The sequence below is a fragment of the Neofelis nebulosa genome, chromosome 2 (genome assembly GCF_028018385.1).
Source record: "Neofelis nebulosa isolate mNeoNeb1 chromosome 2, mNeoNeb1.pri, whole genome shotgun sequence".
Classification (NCBI taxonomy): Eukaryota; Metazoa; Chordata; class Mammalia; order Carnivora; family Felidae; genus Neofelis; species Neofelis nebulosa.
Window position 1 is genome coordinate 186,010,812 of NC_080783.1, and position 22,712 is coordinate 186,033,523.

A 22,712-nucleotide genomic window follows, 5' to 3' on the forward strand; every position below is an offset into this window, starting at 1 on the left:
GTGAGGATATAAAATGGTGCAGCAACCATGGAAAACAGTTTGGCAATTTCTTAGAAAGTTAAAGATAGAATTATCATATGACCCCTCAATTCCATCCCTAGCTATATACCCCAAAGAATTGAAAACTGGTACTCAAACATGTAGACATACACACATGTTCATAGCAGCACTATTTGCAAGAGCCAAAAAGTGGAAACATTCCAAATGTCCGTCAACAGATGAATGGATTAACAAACTGTGTTACATACATATAATGGAGTATATTATTCAGTCACAAAAATAAGGAAGTACTGATACATACTAGAATGTAGGCAGACCATCCAAACATTATGCTAGGCCAAAGAAGTCAGACACAAAGGTTACATATGATATGATTCCATTTATAGGAAATACCCAGAACAGAGAAATCCACAGTAACAGAATGCATATTGGTGGTTGCCAGAAGCTGAATGGAAGGGAAAAGGGGGAGAAGAACAGGTAAAGGGTTTTACTTAGGAGTGATGGAAAGGTTTTATAACTGGATAGAGGTGGTGGTTGCACAATATGGTGAATATACTAAATGTTCACTAACTCTTCATTGCAAAATGGTTAATTTTATGTTATCGGAATTTCATCTCAATAAATTATTTTTAATTTTTTTTAATGTACATTATTCTTCAGAGACAGAGCGTGCATGAGTGCAACCTGAGGAGGGACAGAGAGAGGGAGACAGAGAACCTGAAGCAGGCCGCAGGCTGCATGCTGTCAGCACAGAGCCCAATGTGGGGTCGAACTCACAAACCATGAGATCATGACCAGAGCCAAAAGTGGATGCTCAACCAACTGAGCCACCCAGGCTCCCCTTCAATAAATTATTTTTAAGAGGTTATATATCTATACCATATGACCTGTCATCAATATGCTGGGAATCAAACTCATTAATTTCCTCTCCCAAACCTGTTCCTTTTCCTGTATGCCTAATTTCAATTAAAGGTACCACAATCTATCCCTCAAAGTTGTAAATGAATTCATTCTTATTTCTTCATTCTCTTTTATCAAATCCAGCAGTTTTCCATGAGTAAACCTATGTTATAAATAATTGTTTGGGGAAGGAAAACTTCCAGACTCATTCTATGAAGCCAGTATTACTTTGATTCTTAAACCAGACAGAGACCCAGCAAAAAAAAGAGAACTACAGGCCAATATCCCTGATGAATATGGATGCAAAAATTCTCAATAAGATACTAGCAAATCGAATTCAACAGCATATAAAAAGAATTATTCACCATGATCAAGTGGGATTCATTCCTGAGATGCAGGGCTGGTTCAACATTCGCAAATCAATCAATGTGATACATCACATTAATAAAAGAAAAGATAAGAACCATATGATCCTGTCAATCGATGCAGAAAAGGCCTTTGATAAAATTCAGCAATCTTTCTTAATAAAAACCCTTGAGAAAGTCGGGATAGAAGGGAAATACTTAAAGATCATAAAAGTCATTTATGAAAAGCCCACAGCTGGGGCCCCTGGGTGGCTCAGTCGGTTAAGCATCCGACTTCGGCTCAGGTCATGATCTCACGGTCCGTGAGTTCAAGCCCCGCGTCAGGCTCTGTGCTGACAGCTCAGAGCCTGGAGCCTGTTTCAGATTCTGTGTCTCCCTCTCTCTCTGACCCTCCCCCATTCATGCTGTCTCTCCCTGTCTCAAAAATAAACATTAAAAAAAAAAAAATTTTTTTTTTTAAAAAAAAGAAAGAAAAGAAAAGCCCACAGCTAACATCATCCTCAATGGGGAAAAACTGAGAGCTTTTTCCCTGAGATCAGGAACACGACAGGGATGTCCACTCTCACCACTGTTGTTTCACATAGTGTTGGAAGTGCTAGCATCAGCAATCAGACAACAAAAGGAAATCAAAGGCATCAAAATTGGCAAAGATGAAGTTAAGCTTTCACTTTTTGCAGATGACATGATATTATACATGGAAAATCTGATAGACTCCACCAGAAGTCTGCTAGAACTGATACATGAATTTAGCAAAGTTGCAGGATACAAAATCAATGTACAGAAATCAGTTGCATTCTTATACACTAATAATGAAGCAACAGAAAGACAAATAAAGAAACTGATCCCATTCACAATTGCACCAAGAAGCATAAAATACCTAGGAATAAATCTAACCAAAGATGTACAAGATCTGTATGCTGAAAACTATAGAAAGCTTATGAAGGAAATTGAAGAAGATATAAAGAAATGGAAAAACATTCCATGCTCATGGATTGGAAGAATAAATATTGTCAAAATGTCAATACTACCCAAAGCTATCTACACATTCAATGCAATCCCAATCAAAATTGCACCAGCATTCTTCTCGAAGCTAGAACAAGCAATCCTAAAATTCATATGGAACCACAAAAGGCCCCGAATAGCCAAAGTAATTTTGAGGAAGAAGACCAAAGCAGGAGGCATCACAATCCCAGACTTTAGCCTCTACTACAAAGCTGTAATCATCAAGACAGCATGGTATCGGCACAAAAACAGACACATAGACCAATGGAATAGAATAGAAACCCCAGAACTAGACCCACAAACGTATGGCCAACTAATCTTTGACAAAGCAGGAAAGAACATCCAATGGAAAAAAGACAGTCTCTTTAACAAATGGTGCTGGGAGAACTGGACAGCAACATGCAGAAGGTTGAAACTAGACCACTTTCTCACACCATTCACAAAAATAAACTCAAAATGGATAAAGGACCTGAATGTGAGACAGGAAACCATCAAAACCCTAGAGGAGAAAGCAGGAAAAGACCTCTCTGACCTCAGCCATAGCAATCTCTTACTCGACACATCCCCAAAGGCAAGGGAATTAAAAGCAAAAATGGACTATTGGGACCTCATGAAGATAAAATGCTTCTGCACAGCAAAGGAAACAACCAACAAAACTAAAAGGCAACCAATGGAATGGGAAAAGATATTTGCAAATGACATATCGGACAAAGGGCTAGTATCCAAAATCTATAAAGAGCTCACCAAACTCCACACCCAAAAAACAAATAACCCAGTGAAGAAATGGGCAGAAAACATGAATAGACACTTCTCTAAAGAAGATATCCAGATGGCCAACAGGCACATGAAAAGATGCTCAACATCGCTCCTCATCAGGGAAATACAAATCAAAACCACACTCAGGTATCACCTCACGCCAGTCAGAGTGGCCAAAATGAACAAATCAGGAGACTATAGATGCTGGAGAGGATGTGGAGAAACGGGAACCCTCTTGCATTGTTGGTGGGAATGCAAATTGGTGCAGCCACTCTGGAAAACAGTGTGGAGGTTCCTCAGAAAATTAAAAATAGACCTACCCTATGACCCAGCAGTAGCACTGCTAGGAATTTACCCAAGGGATACAGGAGTACTGATGCATAGGGGCACTTGTACCCCAATGTTTATAGCAGCACTCTCAACAATAGCCAAATTATGGAAAGAACCTAAATGTCCATCAACTGATGAATGGATAAAGAAATTGTGGTTTATATACACAATGGAGTACTATGTAGCAATGAGAAAGAATGAAATATGGCCCTTTGTAGCAACATGGATGGAACTGGAGAGTGTGATGCTAAGTGAAATAAGCCATACAGAGAAAGACAGATACCACATGGGTTCACTCATGTGGATCCTGAGAAACTTAACAGAAACCCATGGGGGAGGGGAAGGAAACAAACAAACAAAAAAAAAAAAAAAAAAAAGAGGTTAGATTGGAAGATAGCCAAAGCATAAGAGACTCTTAAAAACTGAGAACAAACTGGGGCGCCTGGGTGGCTCAGTCGGTTAAGCGGCCGACTTCAGCTCAGGTCATGATCTCACGGTCCGTGAGTTTGAGCCCCGCGTCAGGCTCTGTGCTGACAGCTCAGAGCCTGGAGCCTGTTTCAGATTCTGTCTCCCTCTCTCTGACCCTCCCCCATTCATGCTCTGTCTCTCTCGGTCTCAAAAATAAATAAACATTAAAAAAAAATTAAAAAAAAAATAAACTGAGAACAAACTGAGGGTTGATGGAGGTGGGAGGGAGGGGAGGGGGGTGATGGGTATTGAGGAGGGCACCTTTTGGGATGAGCACTGGGTGTTGTATGGAAACCAATTTGACAATAAACTTCATATATTGAAAAAAAATAAAAATAAAAAGAATTAAAAATAAATAAATAAATAAATAAATAAATAATTGTTTCTATTACCATTTGAGGTACCTAAAGGCAGGCAAAGAAAGAGTAACATTTAGTTCATACTTATGGCAAGTCTGGCACTATGTTATTTTACATGGATAGTCTCATTTCATCCTAATAACTCTATGAGAAAAGCCCCATAATTATCTTGATTTTACAGATGAGAAAGCAGAGATTAAAGTTAAGTGACTTCCCTAGACCTATATGATTACTAATCAGCAGGACAAAAACATATCTGTCTACAGCCTCAGCTAGTACTTACTTCTTTTATAAAATAGAAGGCACTCACAATCATTTCATTCAAATATATTTTCTTGAGTAGGAATGAAAAAATAGAAATTGATAAGTAAACACATAAGAGTTTTTTGCAAATATCACTTATCATGACTTCTGGACTTCTATCTCCAAAGAAGGTAGTGGTATTTTTTAAAATGCAAACAACAAAACCTATTAATACCTCTTTAACAGTTAACAATGTTGCATGACATTATTACTATTCCACCCTCCTGTAGATGCACTTCATTTTGTCCCTACCCCGGTAAAAATTAGCACTCAACAGCGAAAATTTTTCTTTTTGATAAGGTCAAATTGTTCCTCCTCTTACAGTGTGTGCTGTTTTTTGTGCTCTAAGAAGGCTTTACTTCACCCAAAATCACAAAGACTTTGTCCTGTGTTTTCCTTCACATGTGTTATTATTTTATCCATTTCAACTTAATTTTTGTATATAGCATGAGATAAAAGTCAAAGTTCTTTTTTTTCCCATGTAAATTGTTGCAGCAACATTTGTTGGGAAAAAAACTATCTTTTCCCTATTACCTTGGCACATTTATCTATTTCTGGACTTCCTATTCTGTTCCAGTGATCTACATGTCTATTCTAACACCAATATCACATTGTCTTGCTTACCGTACCTTTATAGAAGTAAATTGGATGAAGTGATTTCTTTAAGTTTAGTCTTCTTTTTCAATATTTTGGTTATTCTAGGCTCTTTGCATTTCAATATAAATTTGAAATCTATCTTGTCACCTTCTGAAAAAGACTGTTTGAGTTTTTATTAGGATTGCATTGAATCTATAAATCAATAGGGAGAGTTTACATTTGACATTGAGTTTTCCAATCCATCGACATGTCATATATATTAGTTTAGGTCTTCTCTAATTTCAGTGATGTTTTATAGTTAACATGTACTGATCTTACAAATGATTTCTTAAATTTATCTTTAGTTATTTCATATTTTTTACATTTATTTATTTTTGAGAGACAGAGACAGAGAGTGAGCAAGGGAGGGGCAGAGAGAGAGAGAGAGCGAGAGAGAGAGAGAGAGAGCGAGAGAGAATCTGAAGCAGGCTCCAGGCTCTGAGCTGTCAGCACAGAACCCGACACGGGGCTCGAACCCACAAACGGTGAGATCATGACCTGAGCCGAAGTCCAATGCTTAACTGACTGAGCCACCCAGGCGCCCCAGTTATTTCATATTTTTAAGCTATTGTAAATAGCAGTGATTTTTAAATTTCAATTTCTAATTGTTCATTGTTAGCAGAGAAATACAATTGATTTTTGTTTTTTAATATAGACTTTTGAATAAAACCCTGATAAGAAAATGAAAACGTGAGGAGCGCCTGGGTGGATAAGTGGGCTAATTGTCCAAGTCTTGATTTTCGCTCTAGTCATGATCTCACAGTTCGTGAGTTTGAGCCCCATATCAGGCTCTGCGCTGAGCGTGCACAGCCTGTTAGATATTCTCTCTCTCTCTCTCTCTCTCTCTCTCTCTCTCTCTCTCTCTCTTTGCCCTTCCCCTGTGAGCTCTCTTTCAAAATAAACAAATAAACATTGAAATAAAATGAAAATGTGAGCCATAGACCGGGAGAATATCTAGAAAGCATATATCTGATATACAACTAATATCATAATAAATGAAGAACTCTCAAGACTCAATAATAGACAGATAACCTAAAAATTTTTTTAACAGACGAAAGATCTGAACAGGTACCTCATCATAGAAGATTTGTGAATGGCAAACACTTGAAAAGTAATTCAACCTCATTAGCCATCAGAGATGCAAATTAAAATCACAATGAAATATGCTTGCATACCCATCAGGGTGGCTATAATTAAAATAATAATACTTCGTACTGACAAGGATGTGAAGCAAATGTTGGTAGAAATGCAAAAATGCCACTTTATGAAATGGCTTGGCAGCTTCTCATACAAATTAACATGCCCTTACCATTTACCATACATCCCAGCAATCTCATTCCTAGGTATGTATCAAACAGAAATTAACGCATAAGTTCAGACAAATACTTGTACACAAACTTTCATAGGAGTTTTCTCCATAACAGGCAAAAACTAGGAACAATCCAAATGATCATCAACTGATGAATGGCTAAACAAAGTCTGATTAGACCCATACCCAAGGAATACTTTCAGCAATAAAAAAGAACTGCTGATACTCAAAACAACATGGAGGAGTCTCAAAACCATTATGCTAAGTAAAAGAAGTCAAGACACAAAAGGTAACATTCTGTGTGCTTCCATTTATATGAGATCCTGGAAAAGGCAAAAACCACAGTGACAGAAAACAGATCAGTGACTGCCAAGAGCTGGGGCTGGGGGAGAAAATAGACTGCAAACAACAGACACAAGGGATTATTTTGGGGTGACAGAAATTTCAGTACCATGATTTTCTATACTATATCATGATTTGGTGGTGGTAACACAACTGTAGACATCTGGAAAAACCCATCAAACTGTACACTTAAAATGGGTAAGCTTTATCCTATGTACATTATACTTCAATACAACTTACAGTATAGCTACAAAAATCTCCAACTCTCACAGTAGAAAATGCAAAGCTACAGATACAGACTGAAAGTGGAAGTTGCTGAGTTTAGAATCACTTGAACACAAAAGTGGGTAACACAATATTTGGGTATTTCTATGGGTATTTCTCTTTGAAGGCACAGGTGATAATTAAAGAATAATCATGACAGTTCAGAATGAAGCAGAAAAGGTTCTAAGTAGTATCATGGATTTTTAATTCTTTTAAAAGCATATCCCATGTATGTCCATTTCAACAAAGTTCTGAAATATTATTAAAGTAAAAATATAATGATAAAGAAAGCCTTAAATCCTCAAAGACACTAAACACCTATTAGAATGACTAGAAATTTTTGGGGGCGCCTGGATGGCTCAGTCGGTTGGGCGTCCAACTTCAGCTCAGGTCGTGGTCTCACTCTTCCTGGGTTCAAGCCCTGTGTCGGGCTCTGTGCTGACAGCTCAGAGCCTGGAGACTGCTTCAGATTCTGTCTCTGTCTTTCTTCCCCTCCCCTACTCGCTCTCTGTCTCTCTCTCAGATATAAAAAATAAAACATAAAAATAAAAAAAAAAGAATGACTAGAAATTTTTAAAAAAGAAAAAGAAAAAAGAGAATAATAAGTGTTAGTGAGGATGTAGAGAAATTGGAACTCTCATACATCGCTAGTGAAAACACAAAATGATGCAGCCACTGCGGAAAACAGGTTAAAGGTTCTTCAAAAAGTTAAACAGAATTACCATGATTCGGCAATTCCACTGCTAGGTATATACCCAAAGGTATTGAAACCAAGAACTCAAACATTTGTACATGAATGCTCATAGCAACATTATTCACAATAGCCAGAAGGTGGAAACAGTCCAAACAACTGTCAACTGATGAGTGAACAAACAATATGTGTTATATCCATAAAATGGGATTTTATCCAGCCATAAAAGTAATAAAGTACTGGGATGCCTGGGTGGCTCAATCAATTAAGGTCTGACTTGATTTCGGCTCAGGTCATGATCTCACAGTTTTTGAGTTCAAGACCTGCATCAGGTTCTGCATGAACAACATGGAGCCTGCTAGGGATTCTCCCTCTCTCTCTCAAAATAAATAAACTTTAAAAAAAAAAAAAAAAAAGGAAAGATGCCTGGGTGGCTCAGTTGGTTAAGCGTCTGACTTCAGGTCAGGTCATGATCTTGCAGTTCATGAGTTTGAGCCCTGCATCAGGCTCTGCACTGACAGCATGGTATCTGCTTGGGAATCCCAATCTCTCTCTCTTTCTCTCTGCCCCTTCCCCACTTGCACTCCCTCTCTCAAAATAAACTTAAAAAAAAAAAAAAGGAATAAAGTACTGATATATGCTATAATGTCGACAAACTTCAAAAACACTATGCTAAATAAAAGAAGCTAAATGAAACAAAACATCACATATTATATGATTCCATTTACATCAAATATCTGGAATAGGTAATCCACAGAGACAGAATGCAATTGGTAGTTGCCAGGGCTGGGATGAAGATAGAATGGAAAGTGACTGGGGCGCCTGGGTGGCTCAGTCGGTTGGGCGGCCGACTTCGGCTCAGGTCATGATCTCGCGGTCCGTGAGTTCGAGCCCCGCGTCGGGCTCTGTGCTGACAGCTCAGAGCCTGGAGCCTGTTTCAGATTCTGTGTCTCCCTCTCTCTCTGACCCTCCCCCATTCATGCTCTGTCTCTCTCTGTCTCAAAAATAAATAAACGTTAAAAAAAATTTTTTTTTTTTTAAAAAATTAAAAAAAAAAAAAATAAATAAATAAAAAAAAGAATGGAAAGTGACTGCTTAATGGGTAGAGCTTTTTCTTTTAGGGTGATAAAATGTCTTCAAACATTAAACTGAAAGTTCAATCTGGTTTTGAGCTTTGGTAGTTTAAAGTTTATACTTTTCTTGGGACCCCTGGATGGCTCAGTTGGTTAAGCATCTGACTTTGGGTCATGTCATGATCTCGCAGTTCATGAGTTCAAGCCCCACATCAGGGTCTCTGCTGTCAGCCAGTGTGCAGCCTGCTTTAGAACCTCTGTCTCCCTCTCTCTGCCCCTCCCCTGCTCTCTCTCTGTCTCACTCTCACTCTCAAAAAAAAAAAAAAAAGTTTACTCTTCTCCCTGTTAAATCTCACTTGCTAGTTCTTCTTGAACCATCATTTCTGTTTGTGACTGAACTTATTCAACACGGAAAATGTGCCCTCAGCATATGTGATAAGTGTCTCTTCTAGGTCTTTATCAAAGAAGTTGATGGAAATAATTATTAGGGCAGGGACAAGGGGTGCCTGGGTAGCTCAGTCAGTTGAGCATCCAACTCTTGATTTGGGGTCAGGTCATTATCCCAGGGTCATGGGATCAAGCCCTGTGTCCAGCTCCACACTGAGCATGGAGCCTACCTAAGATTCTCTCCCTCTCCCTCTGCCCCTCTCCCCTGCTTCCTACACTCTCTCTAAAAGAAGAGAAGGACAAGAATAGAGGTCTGTATGACCTGATCATATCAGGCTGGTCCTGACACATTAAATCAACCTTCTTTTATAGACATTATACTTCGAACAAGTATTAATACAATCAGCTGTAACATTAGCAAAGAAATCCCAAAAAGTTCTTTACTCATTTAATAAAAAAGTATACATTGCTTACTATGTGTCATATATAATGCTACATATAAATTAGAAACATGATAATGGAAACAGTCATTCTTTGCAGTGATCATTCCTATTGTTAAAAAGAAAACCACAGGGGCCCCTGGGTGGCTCAGTCGTTTGAGCGCCAACTTCAGCTCAGGTTACGATCTCGCGGTCCGTGAGTTCGAGCCCCGCATCGGGCTCTGTGCTGACAGCTCGGAGCCTGCAGCCTGTTTCAGATTCTGTGTCTCCCTCTCTCTCTGACCCTCCCCCGTTCATGCTCTGTCTCTCTCTGTCTCAAAAATAAATAAATGTTAAAAAAAAAAAAAAAAGAAAACCACAGGCCCAAAATGGTGTCACTTAGGTTAAGGCCTCAAGTCAGTAAACCAATACCTAACTGCAGTTTCAACCCCAGGAATGTAACCTTTAACCTGTTGACATGGAATTTCCTGGTCAATACTCAGAAATTTACTAATAGACCCCTTCTGCTCGCTTTAAGAGGGCAACCTTGCCTAAACAATGCATTCCCTGCTAATAAATTCCTTTGTTTTTTTTTCTTCCTTTTTTTTTTTGCTATGCCCTCTCTCTGCCTTTAAAAACCTTTTTTCTTGCTTAACTCCTTACAGCTCCCTTCTACTTGCTAGAGGGGATGCTGCCTGATTCATGAACCAACTAATAAAGTCAATTACATCTGTAAATTTACTCAGGTTGAATTTTGTTTTTTTCAACACTATAAGGCATTATTCTTGTAAAGGCAAGTTGGCCAACAAAGTAAAAAAAAGAATCCCAGGGGCGCCAGGGTGGCTCAGTTGATTAAGCATCTGACCTCGGCACAGGTCATGATCTCATGGTTTGTGGGTTTGAGCCCCACATCGGGCTCACTGCTGTCAGTGCGGAGTCCTCTTCAGATCCTCTGCCCCCCTCTCTCTCCCTCTCCCCTGCTTGTTCTCTCTCTTATGAATAAACATTAAAAAAAAAAAAAAAAAAAATGAATCCCAAAAGTTCATTCGGAGAATCAAACCCTACCAATTAAAAGATTCTTGAGATTTACAGTCCTCCTATTAAAATGCCAATATTCAGTACAGTTCACTGGTTAGGCCAACCTCGGTATAAATTACTTGAACCCAACAAGAAAAACCATCCAAACCTAATCCTTCCATCTGTGGTCTCTGTTTCTAGTTCCTCATTCCCCATTTGCTAATCTCAATGAAAACTCATTCATTCAATAATTACTAATTATTGTACATTATTATAACTGTAATAGGAAACTACTGAAAGACTTTAATCAAGAAAATGGCTAAACATTGGTGCTGCATAAATATTGACAAAATGAAAAAATTGGAAGATAAAACTGAAAGAAAGAAAGAAGGTACAGTGTAGGTGATACAGTTAAAGGTACTACAATAGCATTGTGTGGTAACAGATGGTAGCTACAATTTTGGTAAACACAGCATAACATACAGAGGTTTGGTTTTTTTTAATTAAGTTATTTTAATGTTTATTTATTTTTGAGAGAGACAGACAAAATGTGAGGGGTGGGAGGGGAGCAAAGAAAGAGGGACACAGAGAATCCAAAGCAGGCTCCAGGCTCTGAGTTGTCAGCACAGAGCCTGACACAGGGCTCGAACTCATGAACCGTGAGATCATGACCTGAGCCGAAGTCAGATGCTTAATCGACTGACCCCCCAGGCACCCCCCACCTACTAACTTGTTGATTGGCTATGTTGTACACAAGAAACTAATGTAACATTGTGTGTCAACTATACTTCAGCTAAAACAAAACAAAAATCTAAAAGAAAGAAGACTAAACATGATCAGATTTGTGTTTTGGAATTAACAGACTTTAGAGTGAAGAGTGACCTGGAAACGAAGAAGACTGAATACAGTGTTAACATAATAAGGCCACCAAAATGACCTAAGTAAAAAGACTATAAATGCGGCTTAGAATGGGCAACTGTGGTGAAAAAGAGCAGACCACCTGGAGATGTTGGGAACTAAGGCTCTCTGGGTGATTGGATAGGGAGGGGAAGAAGGGCAGAAGAGGAGTCAAGAAGGACTTCCAGGTCTCTGGCTTTCAACTACTGGGTGGATAATGGTGATATTTAATAAGACAAGGACCAAGGAAGAACTGGTTTAGGGAATAGAGAGGCAGAACAGGGGCGTTTGGGTGGCTCAGTCAGTTGAACATCCAACTTCAGCTCAGATCATTATCTCGCCATTTACGAGTTCCAGCCCCGCATCAGGCTCTGTGCTGACAGCTTGGAGCCTAAGAGCCTGCTTCAGGTTCTGTGTCTCCTTCTCTCTCTGCCCCTCTCCTGTTTGCACTCTGTCTCTCTCTCTCTCTCAAAAATAAATAAAAACATTTAAAATTTTTTTAAAAAAAGGCAGAATAAACAGATGGAGTGAGTCGTAGGGTGGTATAGTTCAGAGGATTCATAGAGCACCTGGGTGGTTCAGTAGGTGGAACATCCAACTCGATTTTCAGCTCAGGTCATGATCCCAGGGTCAGGCTCCTCACTGAGCATGGAGCCTGCTTAAGATTCATTCATTCATTCATTCATTCATTCATTCATTCTCTCTCTCTCTCTCTCTCTCTCTCTCTCTCTCTCTCTCATATTCTCTCCACCCCTCAACTCCCTCTATACCCCCTCCCCTGCTCTCCCTCAAAAAAAAAAAAAAAAAAAAAAGGTGGCACGCCTGGGTGGCTCAGTTGGTAAAGTGGCTGAGTTTGTGAGTTTGGCTCAGGTCACGATCTCTCAGTTCATGGGTTTGAGCCCCGCATCGGGCTCTGGGCTGACAGCTCAGAGTCTGGAGCCTGCTTTGAATTCTGTGGCTCCCTCCCTCTCTGCTGCTCTCCCATTTGCACTCTCTTTCTCTCAAAAAATGAATAAGCATTTCTAAAAATTTTTAATTAAAAAAAGGAAAGAAAGAAACGGGCACCTGGGTGGCTTAGTTGGTTAAGTGTCCAATTCTTGATTTTGGCTCAGGTCATGATCTCACCGTCCGTGAGATCAAGCCCCACGCCAGGCTCCACCCTGACAGCATGGAGCCTACTTGGGATTCTCTGACTATCTCTCTCTGCCCCTTTTGTACACACACTCTCTCAAAATGAACTTAAAAGAAAAAAAAAAGTAGTTCTTTTACGAATCTCCCAAAAGATAAATAAATCAGCTTTTTAAATGGGCAAAGAATATGAATAGACATTTCTTCAAAACAACATTGCAAATAGCCAATAATCACATTAAAAGGTACTCAATGTCATTAGTCCTCAGGGAAATGTCAATCAAAACTACAAGGTACCACTTCAGACCCACTATGATGACTAAGACCAAAGACAGACAACAGCAAATGTTGATGAGGATGTGAAGACATCATATAATGCTGATAGGAATGTAAAATGGTACAGCCACTTTGGGAAAGAGCAATTCCTTATTAAAAATGTTAAACAGAGAGTTACCATACAACCCAACAATTCTACTCCTAAGTATATACCCAAGAAAAATCAAAACATATCCACATGGAAATCTTTACACAAATGTTCACAGAAGCATTATTCACAACAGTCAAAAGGTAGAAACAACCCAAATATCCATCAACTGACAAAATGTGGTATATCCATACAATGAAATATTGTTCAGTGATAAAAAAAGAATGAACTACTGCTACATGCTACAACATAGATAGACCTTAAAAACGTCATGCTAGAGGGACATGTGGGTGGCTCAGTCAGTTGAGCAATGGACTCTTAATTTCAGCTCAGGTCATGATCTCACAGTTTGTGAGTTCAGGACCCACGTCAGGCTCTGTGCTGGCAGTATGGAGCCTGCTTGGGATTCTGTCTCTGTCTCTCTCTGCCCCTCCACCCCAGCCCCTCTCAAAAATAAGTAAATACAGGGGCGCCTGGGTGGCGCAGTCGGTTAAGCGTCCGACTTCAGCCAGGTCGCGATCTCGCGGTCCGTGAGTTCGAGCCCCGCGTCAGGCTCTGGGCCGATGGCTCAGAGCCTGGAGCCTGTTTCCGCTTCTGTGCCTCCCTCTCTCTCTGCCCCTCCCCCGTTCATGCTCTGTCTCTCTCTGTCCCAAAAATAAATAAAAAACGTTGAAAAAAAAAAATTTAAAAAAAAATAAGTAAATACAACATTAAAAAAAAAAAATCACGCCAGGGGCGCCTGGGTGGCTCAGTCAGTTAAGCGTCTGACTTCGGCTCAGATCATGATCTCGCAGTTTCTGAGTTTGAGCCCTGCATCCAGCTCTGTAATGATAGCACAGGGCCTACTTCAATTCTATCTCCCTTTCTCTCTGCTCCTCCCCCACCTCTCTCTCTCAAAAATAAATATTTTTTAAAAAGTCATGCTCACTGAAAGAAGCCATCACAAAAGGCCATATATTGTATGACTCAATTTATATGAAATGTACAGAATAGGCAAGTGTACAGAGGCAGAAAGTAGATTACTGGTTACATAGGGTTGGGGGAAAGGGAGGATAAAGAGGTGACAGCTAAAGGGTCTGGGGATTCTTTCTGAAGTGATGACAATGTTCTAAATTTGACCACAGTGATAGCTGCATATATCTGTAAATATACTAAAAGTCACTGAATAGTACAGTTTAAATGGATAAATTGTATCATATGTGAATTATATCTCAATAAGCTTTTAAAAAGAAAAAGTAATTCAGGAATACTCTCTACTTCAGTTGGGCTAGGCTAGGACTCCAACAACCTCAGTCCAGGAATTCCCTATGCAACACAATACCTTAAAATAAAACATTCAATTTTAGTGGCAATAGTTCTCAAAAGGGTACATATTAGAATGAGTTGTAATGCTTTAAAGAAAATACAGATCCCTGGGACCACCCCAGTCCCACTGGATCAAAATCTTTATGATAGTGTATGGATTTATATATATATTTTTTTACATTCCAGAGGTTAAAAGGAAGACAACGTGAGGCTTTTAATAGACATGTTGAGAACAAGTGAAAAAATTTGAATATGGTCTTTATATTAGATGATATTATTAAACTGATGTTAAACTTCTTGTATCTGATAATATATTGTTACTTAGGAGACTATCCTTGAGCTTACAAAAAATACTTTTAAGGGTGAGGCACATAAGGTCTGTAACTTGCTTTGAATTGTTTCAGGAAAAAATATACATAAATACACACAGATAAAACAAATATAAAGTTACAAACAAATCAGTCAACCTAAGTCAGTTTATATGGGTATTCATTGTATTTGAAAATTTCAAAATAAAAAGTTAGGTAGCAGGAAAAATTCCTGATTCTCCCTGTAGTTTAAGAGTCACAAACTTCAGGTCAAAAGGAAATCTGACCCAAAAATTAATTTCCCAGTTGCTATAAAAAGACTTCTTCCCCTATCCTCACTTCCCAGGATGGACAAATGGACAAAGCTTTCTAATCCATATGTGCCCAAGATTTATAATCCTGAAGAACAGGTGAGATTACATTTTAATGAGAACAAGTGTCTGTTATTGTACCCTGAAAATTACTAGTGTGCTTTGTCCTTTAGAAAGAGGGAAGAGTGTGATTTCAGCAGGAAGTCAAGGAGTACCTTCAGTAAAAAAGCAGAGGCACTAAAGGTAAAAGAGTAGAAGATGCAATCACAGGCGAAAAAACTGCCCAGACTACACAGCTTAACTTTTGTTAGATCCCGTCTATCATACAAATCCTAGACAAAGAAAAGGCTCACTCTTTCATCCAGGATATACTGAAGTGCCCAGTACCTTATCCTATCCTCATGTACTAAATATGTATATCAAAGAGCTATACACAGAAGCAATCTAACTTCACAAGGTTAAGAATCCTGTTTAGGGGCGCCTGGGTGGCGCAGTCGGTTAAGCGTCCGACTTCAGCCAGGTCACGATCTCGCGGTCCGTGAGTTCGAGCCCCGCGTCAGGCTCTGGGCCGATGGCTCGGAGCCTGGAGCCTGTTTCCGATTCTGTGTCTCCCTCTCTCTCTGCCCCTCCCCCGTTCATGCTCTGTCTCTCTCTGTCCCAAAAATAAATAAAAAACGTTGAAAAAAAAATTAAAAAAAAAAAAAAAAAAAAAAAAGAATCCTGTTTATAAGGGGGTATCTGGGTGGCTAGGTCAGTTAAAGGTCCTACTTCAGCTCAGGTCATGATCTCGCAGTTCGTGAGTTTGAACCCTGCATCAGGCTCTGTGCTGACAGCTCAAAGCCTGGAGCCTGCTTCGGATTCTGTGTCTCCCTATCTGCCCCTCCCCTGCTGGCAATGTGTGTGTGTGTCTCTCTCTCTCAAAAATAAACATTTAAAAATATATAAAAAATAAAACCTTTAAAAAAAAAAAAAAAGAATCCTGTCTAGAAGAATGCTCTCTCCCAGAAAAATGCATTCATTCAATCACATTGAATCTTCTTCTTGACTCTCCCTACATGATCAGTACCAGTGATAGCATAAGAGAGCAATCAGAATATATTCCATTAAATTCCACTCTTTCTATACTTCACTTTGAAAAATTAAACTATCTAAATCCTAGAAAGAAAAATAATAAATGTGGCCATGACAAATGACAATCAAGAATTTGTTCATAAAGCAAGGGACCATCTTTACTGACACTTACCAAGCTGGCAGTAAGAGAAGGTGCAGATTGTCCAAGAGACTGGTTCCTCATTCGAACCAGGTTTGATGCTTCTCCTGAAGACTGCCAAGTCACCTGTCCCACACTGCTATGTACACTGCTGGACAAGGGGAGCAGCTGCTTACCTTTAAACACAAGGTTCAGAAAATATACTTGTAATTATTTATTAATTAACAAGTGAAAATACACACTGATATCAAGTGGATAAAAGTATACCAATTCAAAACAAAATGAAGTTCTGCCATACCCATTTTAGAATCTGTAGCCCTTTAAAAATTCCAACTGCCTTGGGGTCCCTGGGTGGCTCAGTTGGTTAGCATCTGACTCTTGATTTCGGCTCAGGTCATGATCTCACTATTCGTGGGTTCAAGCCCCGTGTCGGGCTCTGCACTGACAGCATGGAGCCTATTTGGGATCCTCTCTCTCCCTTTCTCCGTCTTCTCTCTCTCTCTCTCTCTCTTTCTCTCTCAAAAATAAATACACTGTTAAAAAGATTCCAGGGTGCCTGGGTGGCTCAGTCGGTTAAGTGTCCAACTTCATTCAGCTCAGGTCATGTCTCACAGTTCATGGGTTCAAGCCCCACATCAGGCTCTGTGCTGACAGTGCAGAGCCTGCTCGGGATTCTCACTCTGCCTCTCTCACACACACGTTCTTTCTCTCTCAAAATACATAAACAAACATTAAAAAAATACAATAAAATTCTCTGTAATATCCACCACCATGCCAGCCCCCAACCCAGACATCCAACCTAGCAAGCCAGGAGTTTTCCAGTCTCTTCCATGCTACTTAGTTTCTCACCAACTCAATGCAACATGAGTGAAGCAGGCAGCTTCTCCTAGACAAGTTTGGTCCCTCGGTTTCCAGAAGACAAACACTGGATCTATAATGCTCTGTCTAGACTCCATGTGTTCAGTCCAGGATGACTGACTGCCTTAATCCCAATGAAAGAATACAAGAAAGTCACTTACAAAGACTGAGTATCTAGAATTGCAATGACTTTCCAATTCAAGTGCAAGTCCCATTTCAACCTCTTCCTTCATAATGTTCTTCACATTGCTGCTAGTTATTTAACCAAAACAAATGTGATATCATTCCCCGCCTTAAAATATTTCTGATGACTCCTTACTGTTTAAAATAACTAGCCAAACTTTTAAAAAACTAAAGAGATCCTTGGTGTGACTGGATGGTTCCATTGGTTAAGTGTCTGACTCTTGACATCAGTTCAAGTCTTGTACTCACGGTCATGTGAGTTCAAGCCCCACACTGGGCTCTGAGCTGGTCATGAAGCCTACTTAAAAAAGCAAAAACAAACAAACAAACAAACAAACAAAACCCTAAAGAGATCCTCAATAAATCCAGATTATCTTCCTGGCCTCATCTCCAACTCTTTTCCACACCCATTTGCTCACTCAACTTCACGTATGCCCTGCATTTTCACCTGGCTTTATCCTGATCACCCAATTCACTTGAAAATTCTTCTTCTTCCTAGCAAAATCCTATTCAACATGGAAATACCTGCTGTAATAAAGGTGTGAGCAAAAGGAGTTTTTAGTTTTGTTTTTGCTACAACATATCCTTTTATTGCAACAAAATATGATGCAAATTATTTGGAGGGCAATTTAGCAAAACTTATTAAAATTTTAACTCAAATGTTTGAATCCAGCATTCCACTTGTAGGAATACAGTAAAATGAAAAAAATAACAGTCCAGAATGCTCACCTTAGCAATGCTCACCAGGATAAAACTGGAAATAAGATAAACGTTCATTATAGTTTAAAGAAATTATAATATCTCCACATAATGAAATACTAAACCCATTAAATGAGGCACCTTGGGGCGCCTGGGTGGCTCAGTCAGCTTAGTGTCCAACTTCAGCTCAGGTCGTGATCTTGCGGTTCATGAGTTCAAGTCCCCGCATCAGGCTTTGTGCTGACAGCTCAGAGCCTGGAACCTGCTTCACATTCCATGTCTCCCTCTCTCTGCCCCTACCCTGCTTGCACTCGGTCTCTGTCTCTCAAAAATAAATAAACGTTAAAAAAAATTTTTTTAAATAATAATGAGGCACCTCAACATGCAGTCAAGAGAAAAATGTTCAACATTTCCTGTTGAGTATAAAAAGCAGAAAGGAAATATGTGGCATACGATTCCAATTTTGATTTTTAAAATAAAAAAGTTTATGTATATTTACATAAATTTTTAAATATATATTTAAATATAATGGAGCATATATAAATAGTTGGAGAGAGGGAGATAGAAGACTAAGAAGAACTTTTCACTTTGATAATAATGCAGGTCTTTGAACACAAATTTTTTATTACTGGTATATCTACTTTTTTTTAAAGATTTATTTTATTTTGAGAGAGACAGAGAGAGAGAGAGAGAGAGAGAGAGAGAGAGTGTGTGTGTGTGTGTGTGTGTGTGTGTGTATAAACTGGGGAAGGGCAGAGGGAGAGAAAAAGAGAAGCCCAAACAGGCTCCATGCTCAGCACAGAGATCAACACAGGGCTCAATCCCACAAACCATGAGATCATGACCTGAGCTGAAATCAAGAATTGGAGACTCAACCAACTAAGCCACCCAGGTACCCTATGGTATATTTACTTTTTTAATCAGAAACATGCAATGTTTTTTAAAAATCTAGTTATCTTTCAAGCCTGTTCTCAAATGTATGCTTTACCAAAAAGCCTTTCCATAAAACCCTCTACAAAAAGAATGGTTTTCTATTCAAAACTTCCATAAGGCCAGAGTAGAGACTGCCTGCCTTCTTTCCTTCCTTCTGCAAATGTTGCCATGTTCTCCAGATGACCTGCCTACTCCTCATCTATATATTCTAAAGGAAAGAGATCATTGACTTACCCTATCCACATATACAAAGGCTAGTATCATAGCCCTATCTCCCTTCAAAATAAGGGCTTACTGGGGAAAGGCTTATACATTTGCAAAAGAAACCCATTTGGATATATACAAGTCTGGGCTTGAAGCATACCAAGGTTTGCCAAGAATTTGAGGAAAACAAACAACGTAAGAAGGAACAATATGAACAAATGGAGCAACTGGCCTTTTAGTAAAGAAAGAACTCAGAAGAAAACTTAAAAATTATAATTATTCTTACAAGGATTCAAAAGGCTAATGTGTAAAATAATCCCAGTTAAAGATGGCTGACTGAGGACATACTTTTATCTTTGGTCACCAAGGACAGTAAATGAAAATAAAGAAGTAAAATATACAAACAAAGGCTATAATGAGGGAGGGGGATTGACTAAGGAAATGAATAAAATTTGGGGAAAATCTAAAGCAGATAGGTGAATCATAACCAATGGAACTGGGCAAAGAAAGACATACGGTATAATAAGCATAAAGGAAATTGCAGTTAAATCACATATGAGGCTACCCTGCAAAATCTCAGATAAGTTCAGTATTCAGAGATACAAGATACTAAAGAAGATATAAAGTTAAGACATAAAGCTGAACTCAGATTAACTGAAAATCTATAGGCAAACACAACCACATTCCCATATTGTACCACCCAGCAGCCAGACAATCCCCTCACAGGATAGAAGGGATATGGGATCTCAGAGCAGAGTGATGGATTCTGGTTGTTAGGTGCTCAAAAGAAAGAGCTGATTCAGAAACAAAACTTTAAAAAAAATTTTGATACAAAACTCAAAATTCTGTTTACTCATACAAAATTGAGAAGGTAACACATCCTTATATTCATAGCATTCTGCTATGAAAAGAACCAAAAAAATGGCTTTATGTGATTAAATACATGCCTGGCAAAATAACAATTCCAATAAAAAAGTGCAAAGATAAAGCCAAGAAAATAGCCCTGAAATGGGGCGAAAATAAAAAGAAATTTAAAACCATTTACTATTAGGCCAAGAAGTATGGTGGGGTTTCTTCTCTATTAATCTAGTATTTTTAGCTGAGGCCAGATTCTCTTTTAATATTCTATTGATTTCTTAAAATTATGTCACATTTTAATGGTTTCCCACTTGGACTATAACTTCCTTGTATCATTTCTTCCTCTTGAATTTTTTTTTTTTTTTTCAACGTTTTTTATTTATTTTTGGGACAGAGAGAGAGCATGAACGGGGGAGGGGCAGAGAGAGAGGGAGACACAGAATCGGAAACAGGCTCCAGGCTCCGAGCCATCAGCCCAGAGCCTGACGCGGGGCTCGAACTCACGGACCGCGAGATCGTGACCTGGCTGAAGTCGGACGCTTAACCGACTGCGCCACCCAGGCGCCCCTCCTCTTGAATTTTTTAAAGACTTTTCAATGGGGAAGGTAGGGAGGCACTACCGGCTTTGGAAAGGATTTTGAAAATGGGGGTCGGGGCAGAAAATCGAAAGGAGTGCCTGGATGGCTCAGTCAGATAAACATCTGACTCTCGGTTTTGGCTCAGGTCATGATACAGCAGTTCATGAGTTGAAGCCCCACATCGGGCTCTGCACTGGCAGTGCAGAGCCTGCTTGGGATTTTCTCTCTCCCTCTCTCATTGCCCCTTCCCCATTCTCTCTCTCAAAATAAGTAAACTTAAAAAAAGAAAGAAAGAAAGAAAGAAAGAAAGAAAGAAAGAAAGAAAGAAAGAAAGAAAGAAAGAAAGAAAGAAAATCAGAAGAAGCAAAGGATGTAAAGTCTACAGAAATGAGCAGAAAGCAGAAGTCAAATTCAAAGAGAATAACCAGTGACAGTGGTCAACTAGGAGATAACTAAGAGGCCCAGGAGGCTACCATTCAGAGACACCACCAGGAACTAGTAAAGAGAGGAAGACAGCCTTACCCTTGAGTGTTTTATACAAAACTACCACCAGAGAAGATGACAAGTCAACTGATATACTGTTAAATATTGACAACACAGTCCCATATTTCTTAAAAAACAAATTTAGAGAGGCTCCTGGGAGGTTCAGTTGGTTAAGCATATGACTCAAGTCATGATCTCACACTTCATGAATTTGAGACCCACTTGGAGCTCTGCACCAGTCGTGCAGAGCCTGCCTGGGATTCTCCCTCTCTCTCTCTCAAAATAAATAAATAAAATCTTTAAAAAAAAAAAAAAAATTTAGCTACTCACCTGACAGAGAACTGGCCAGGCTTCCTCTCCGCAACTTACAGTCATCCTGACTAAGTTGTCGTTGAAGTTTAGCTTTTCCAGTGGATGAAAACAGGTCAGGATTACTGAGCTTCCTGAAAAGCAGGGGACTAAGTCCAGTTTTTTCCTTCAAAGAAAAAAAGGTAAAATATAAAGTCTTTAAGGTCTTTTCTGAAAGTATAAGGACTTTATATTAATCATTCATTACAGTTAAATAGTGCCAGCATTTTATACTTCCTGATCAATAGCTAAAGCCAAAAACATATTTCTTAGTAAAAGCTATTTGGGTATGCTATGAAGGCTACAGGACACTGATTATAAATGCAAATGAAGGGATGCTTAGGTGGCTCAGTCGGTTAAGCATCCGACTCTTGACTTCGGCTCAGGTCATGATCCCACTGTTTCTGGGTTCAAGCCCCGCATCAGGCTCTGCGCTGGTGGGGTGGAGCCTGCTTGAGATTCTCCCTCTTCCCCTCTCTCTCTGCCCCTCCCCCACTCACACTCTCTAAGTAAATAAACTTTAAAAAATAAAATAAATAAAAATAAATAAATAAATAATAAAATGCCAAAGAAAAAACGGGGGAGAAGGCTCACAAGATGGCACGTTAAGACATTTTGACAGGATGTATTATTCATAATGAGTACATGTCTAGTTATGTTTATTTATTTTCCTCCTTCTATTCACTCTTCCTATATATCCAGTAAAGAAAAGCATATTTTAGTTTTTAAAAAAAACATAAATAGCAGACCTTCCTTTACCTGATATACAAGGTTAGAAATGCCTCTAACATTCAATTAATGCTAAAATAAGATATAGAGATTTCTTTATAGGTCAAATAGGAGCTGAATACATGTTTCAATGAAAAAGCATAATAGTACTATGGAGAGGGGTGCCTGGGTGGTCAGTCAGTTGACCATCCAACTCTTGATTTCGGCTCAGGGCATGATCGCAGGGTCATGGAATAGAGTCCCACGTGAGGCTCCACACTGGGCATGGAGCCTGCTTGGGATTCTCTCTCTCTCTCCCTCTGTCCCCTCCCCAGCTCACACACACTCTCAAAAATTTTTTGAAAAATTTTTAAAGTACCACGAAGAAAATACAGATAATATGAAACATTGACAGAGCCTCCTCCCATTTGTCTGTATTTTAATCCAGCTCATCCTGCTCCATCCCAATGCCTGTTCCTCTTCACTCAGTAAGCAATGTCAACTCTCTTCAAGATTCAGACATTTTGAAGCAAACATCCACCTCATTGGCAGCATTGAAAGAGAAACTATTTTTAAAAAAATAAGGCAAATGAGACATATCTTTCACATTTCAATGAAAGAAACTAAAACAAATACAGGTAATTAGCACATCAAAG

At 39.1% G+C, this 22,712-nt stretch overlaps 1 protein-coding gene across 5 annotated transcripts in view; it reads right to left on the bottom strand.

Moving 5' to 3' along the window:
* MAST2 (microtubule associated serine/threonine kinase 2) overlaps positions 1–22,712 on the bottom strand; it is a 236,326-nt gene that overhangs the window by 187,797 nt on the left and 25,817 nt on the right. For all 5 annotated transcript variants that reach the window (XM_058717551.1, XM_058717552.1, XM_058717555.1 and 2 more), the window contains exons 2-3: positions 21,331–21,475; positions 16,238–16,380 (exon numbers count right to left, since the gene is read on the bottom strand). In XM_058717551.1, the coding sequence (XP_058573534.1) occupies positions 16,238–16,380; positions 21,331–21,475 (288 nt within the window). The remainder of the gene's footprint in view (positions 1–16,237; positions 16,381–21,330; positions 21,476–22,712) is intronic.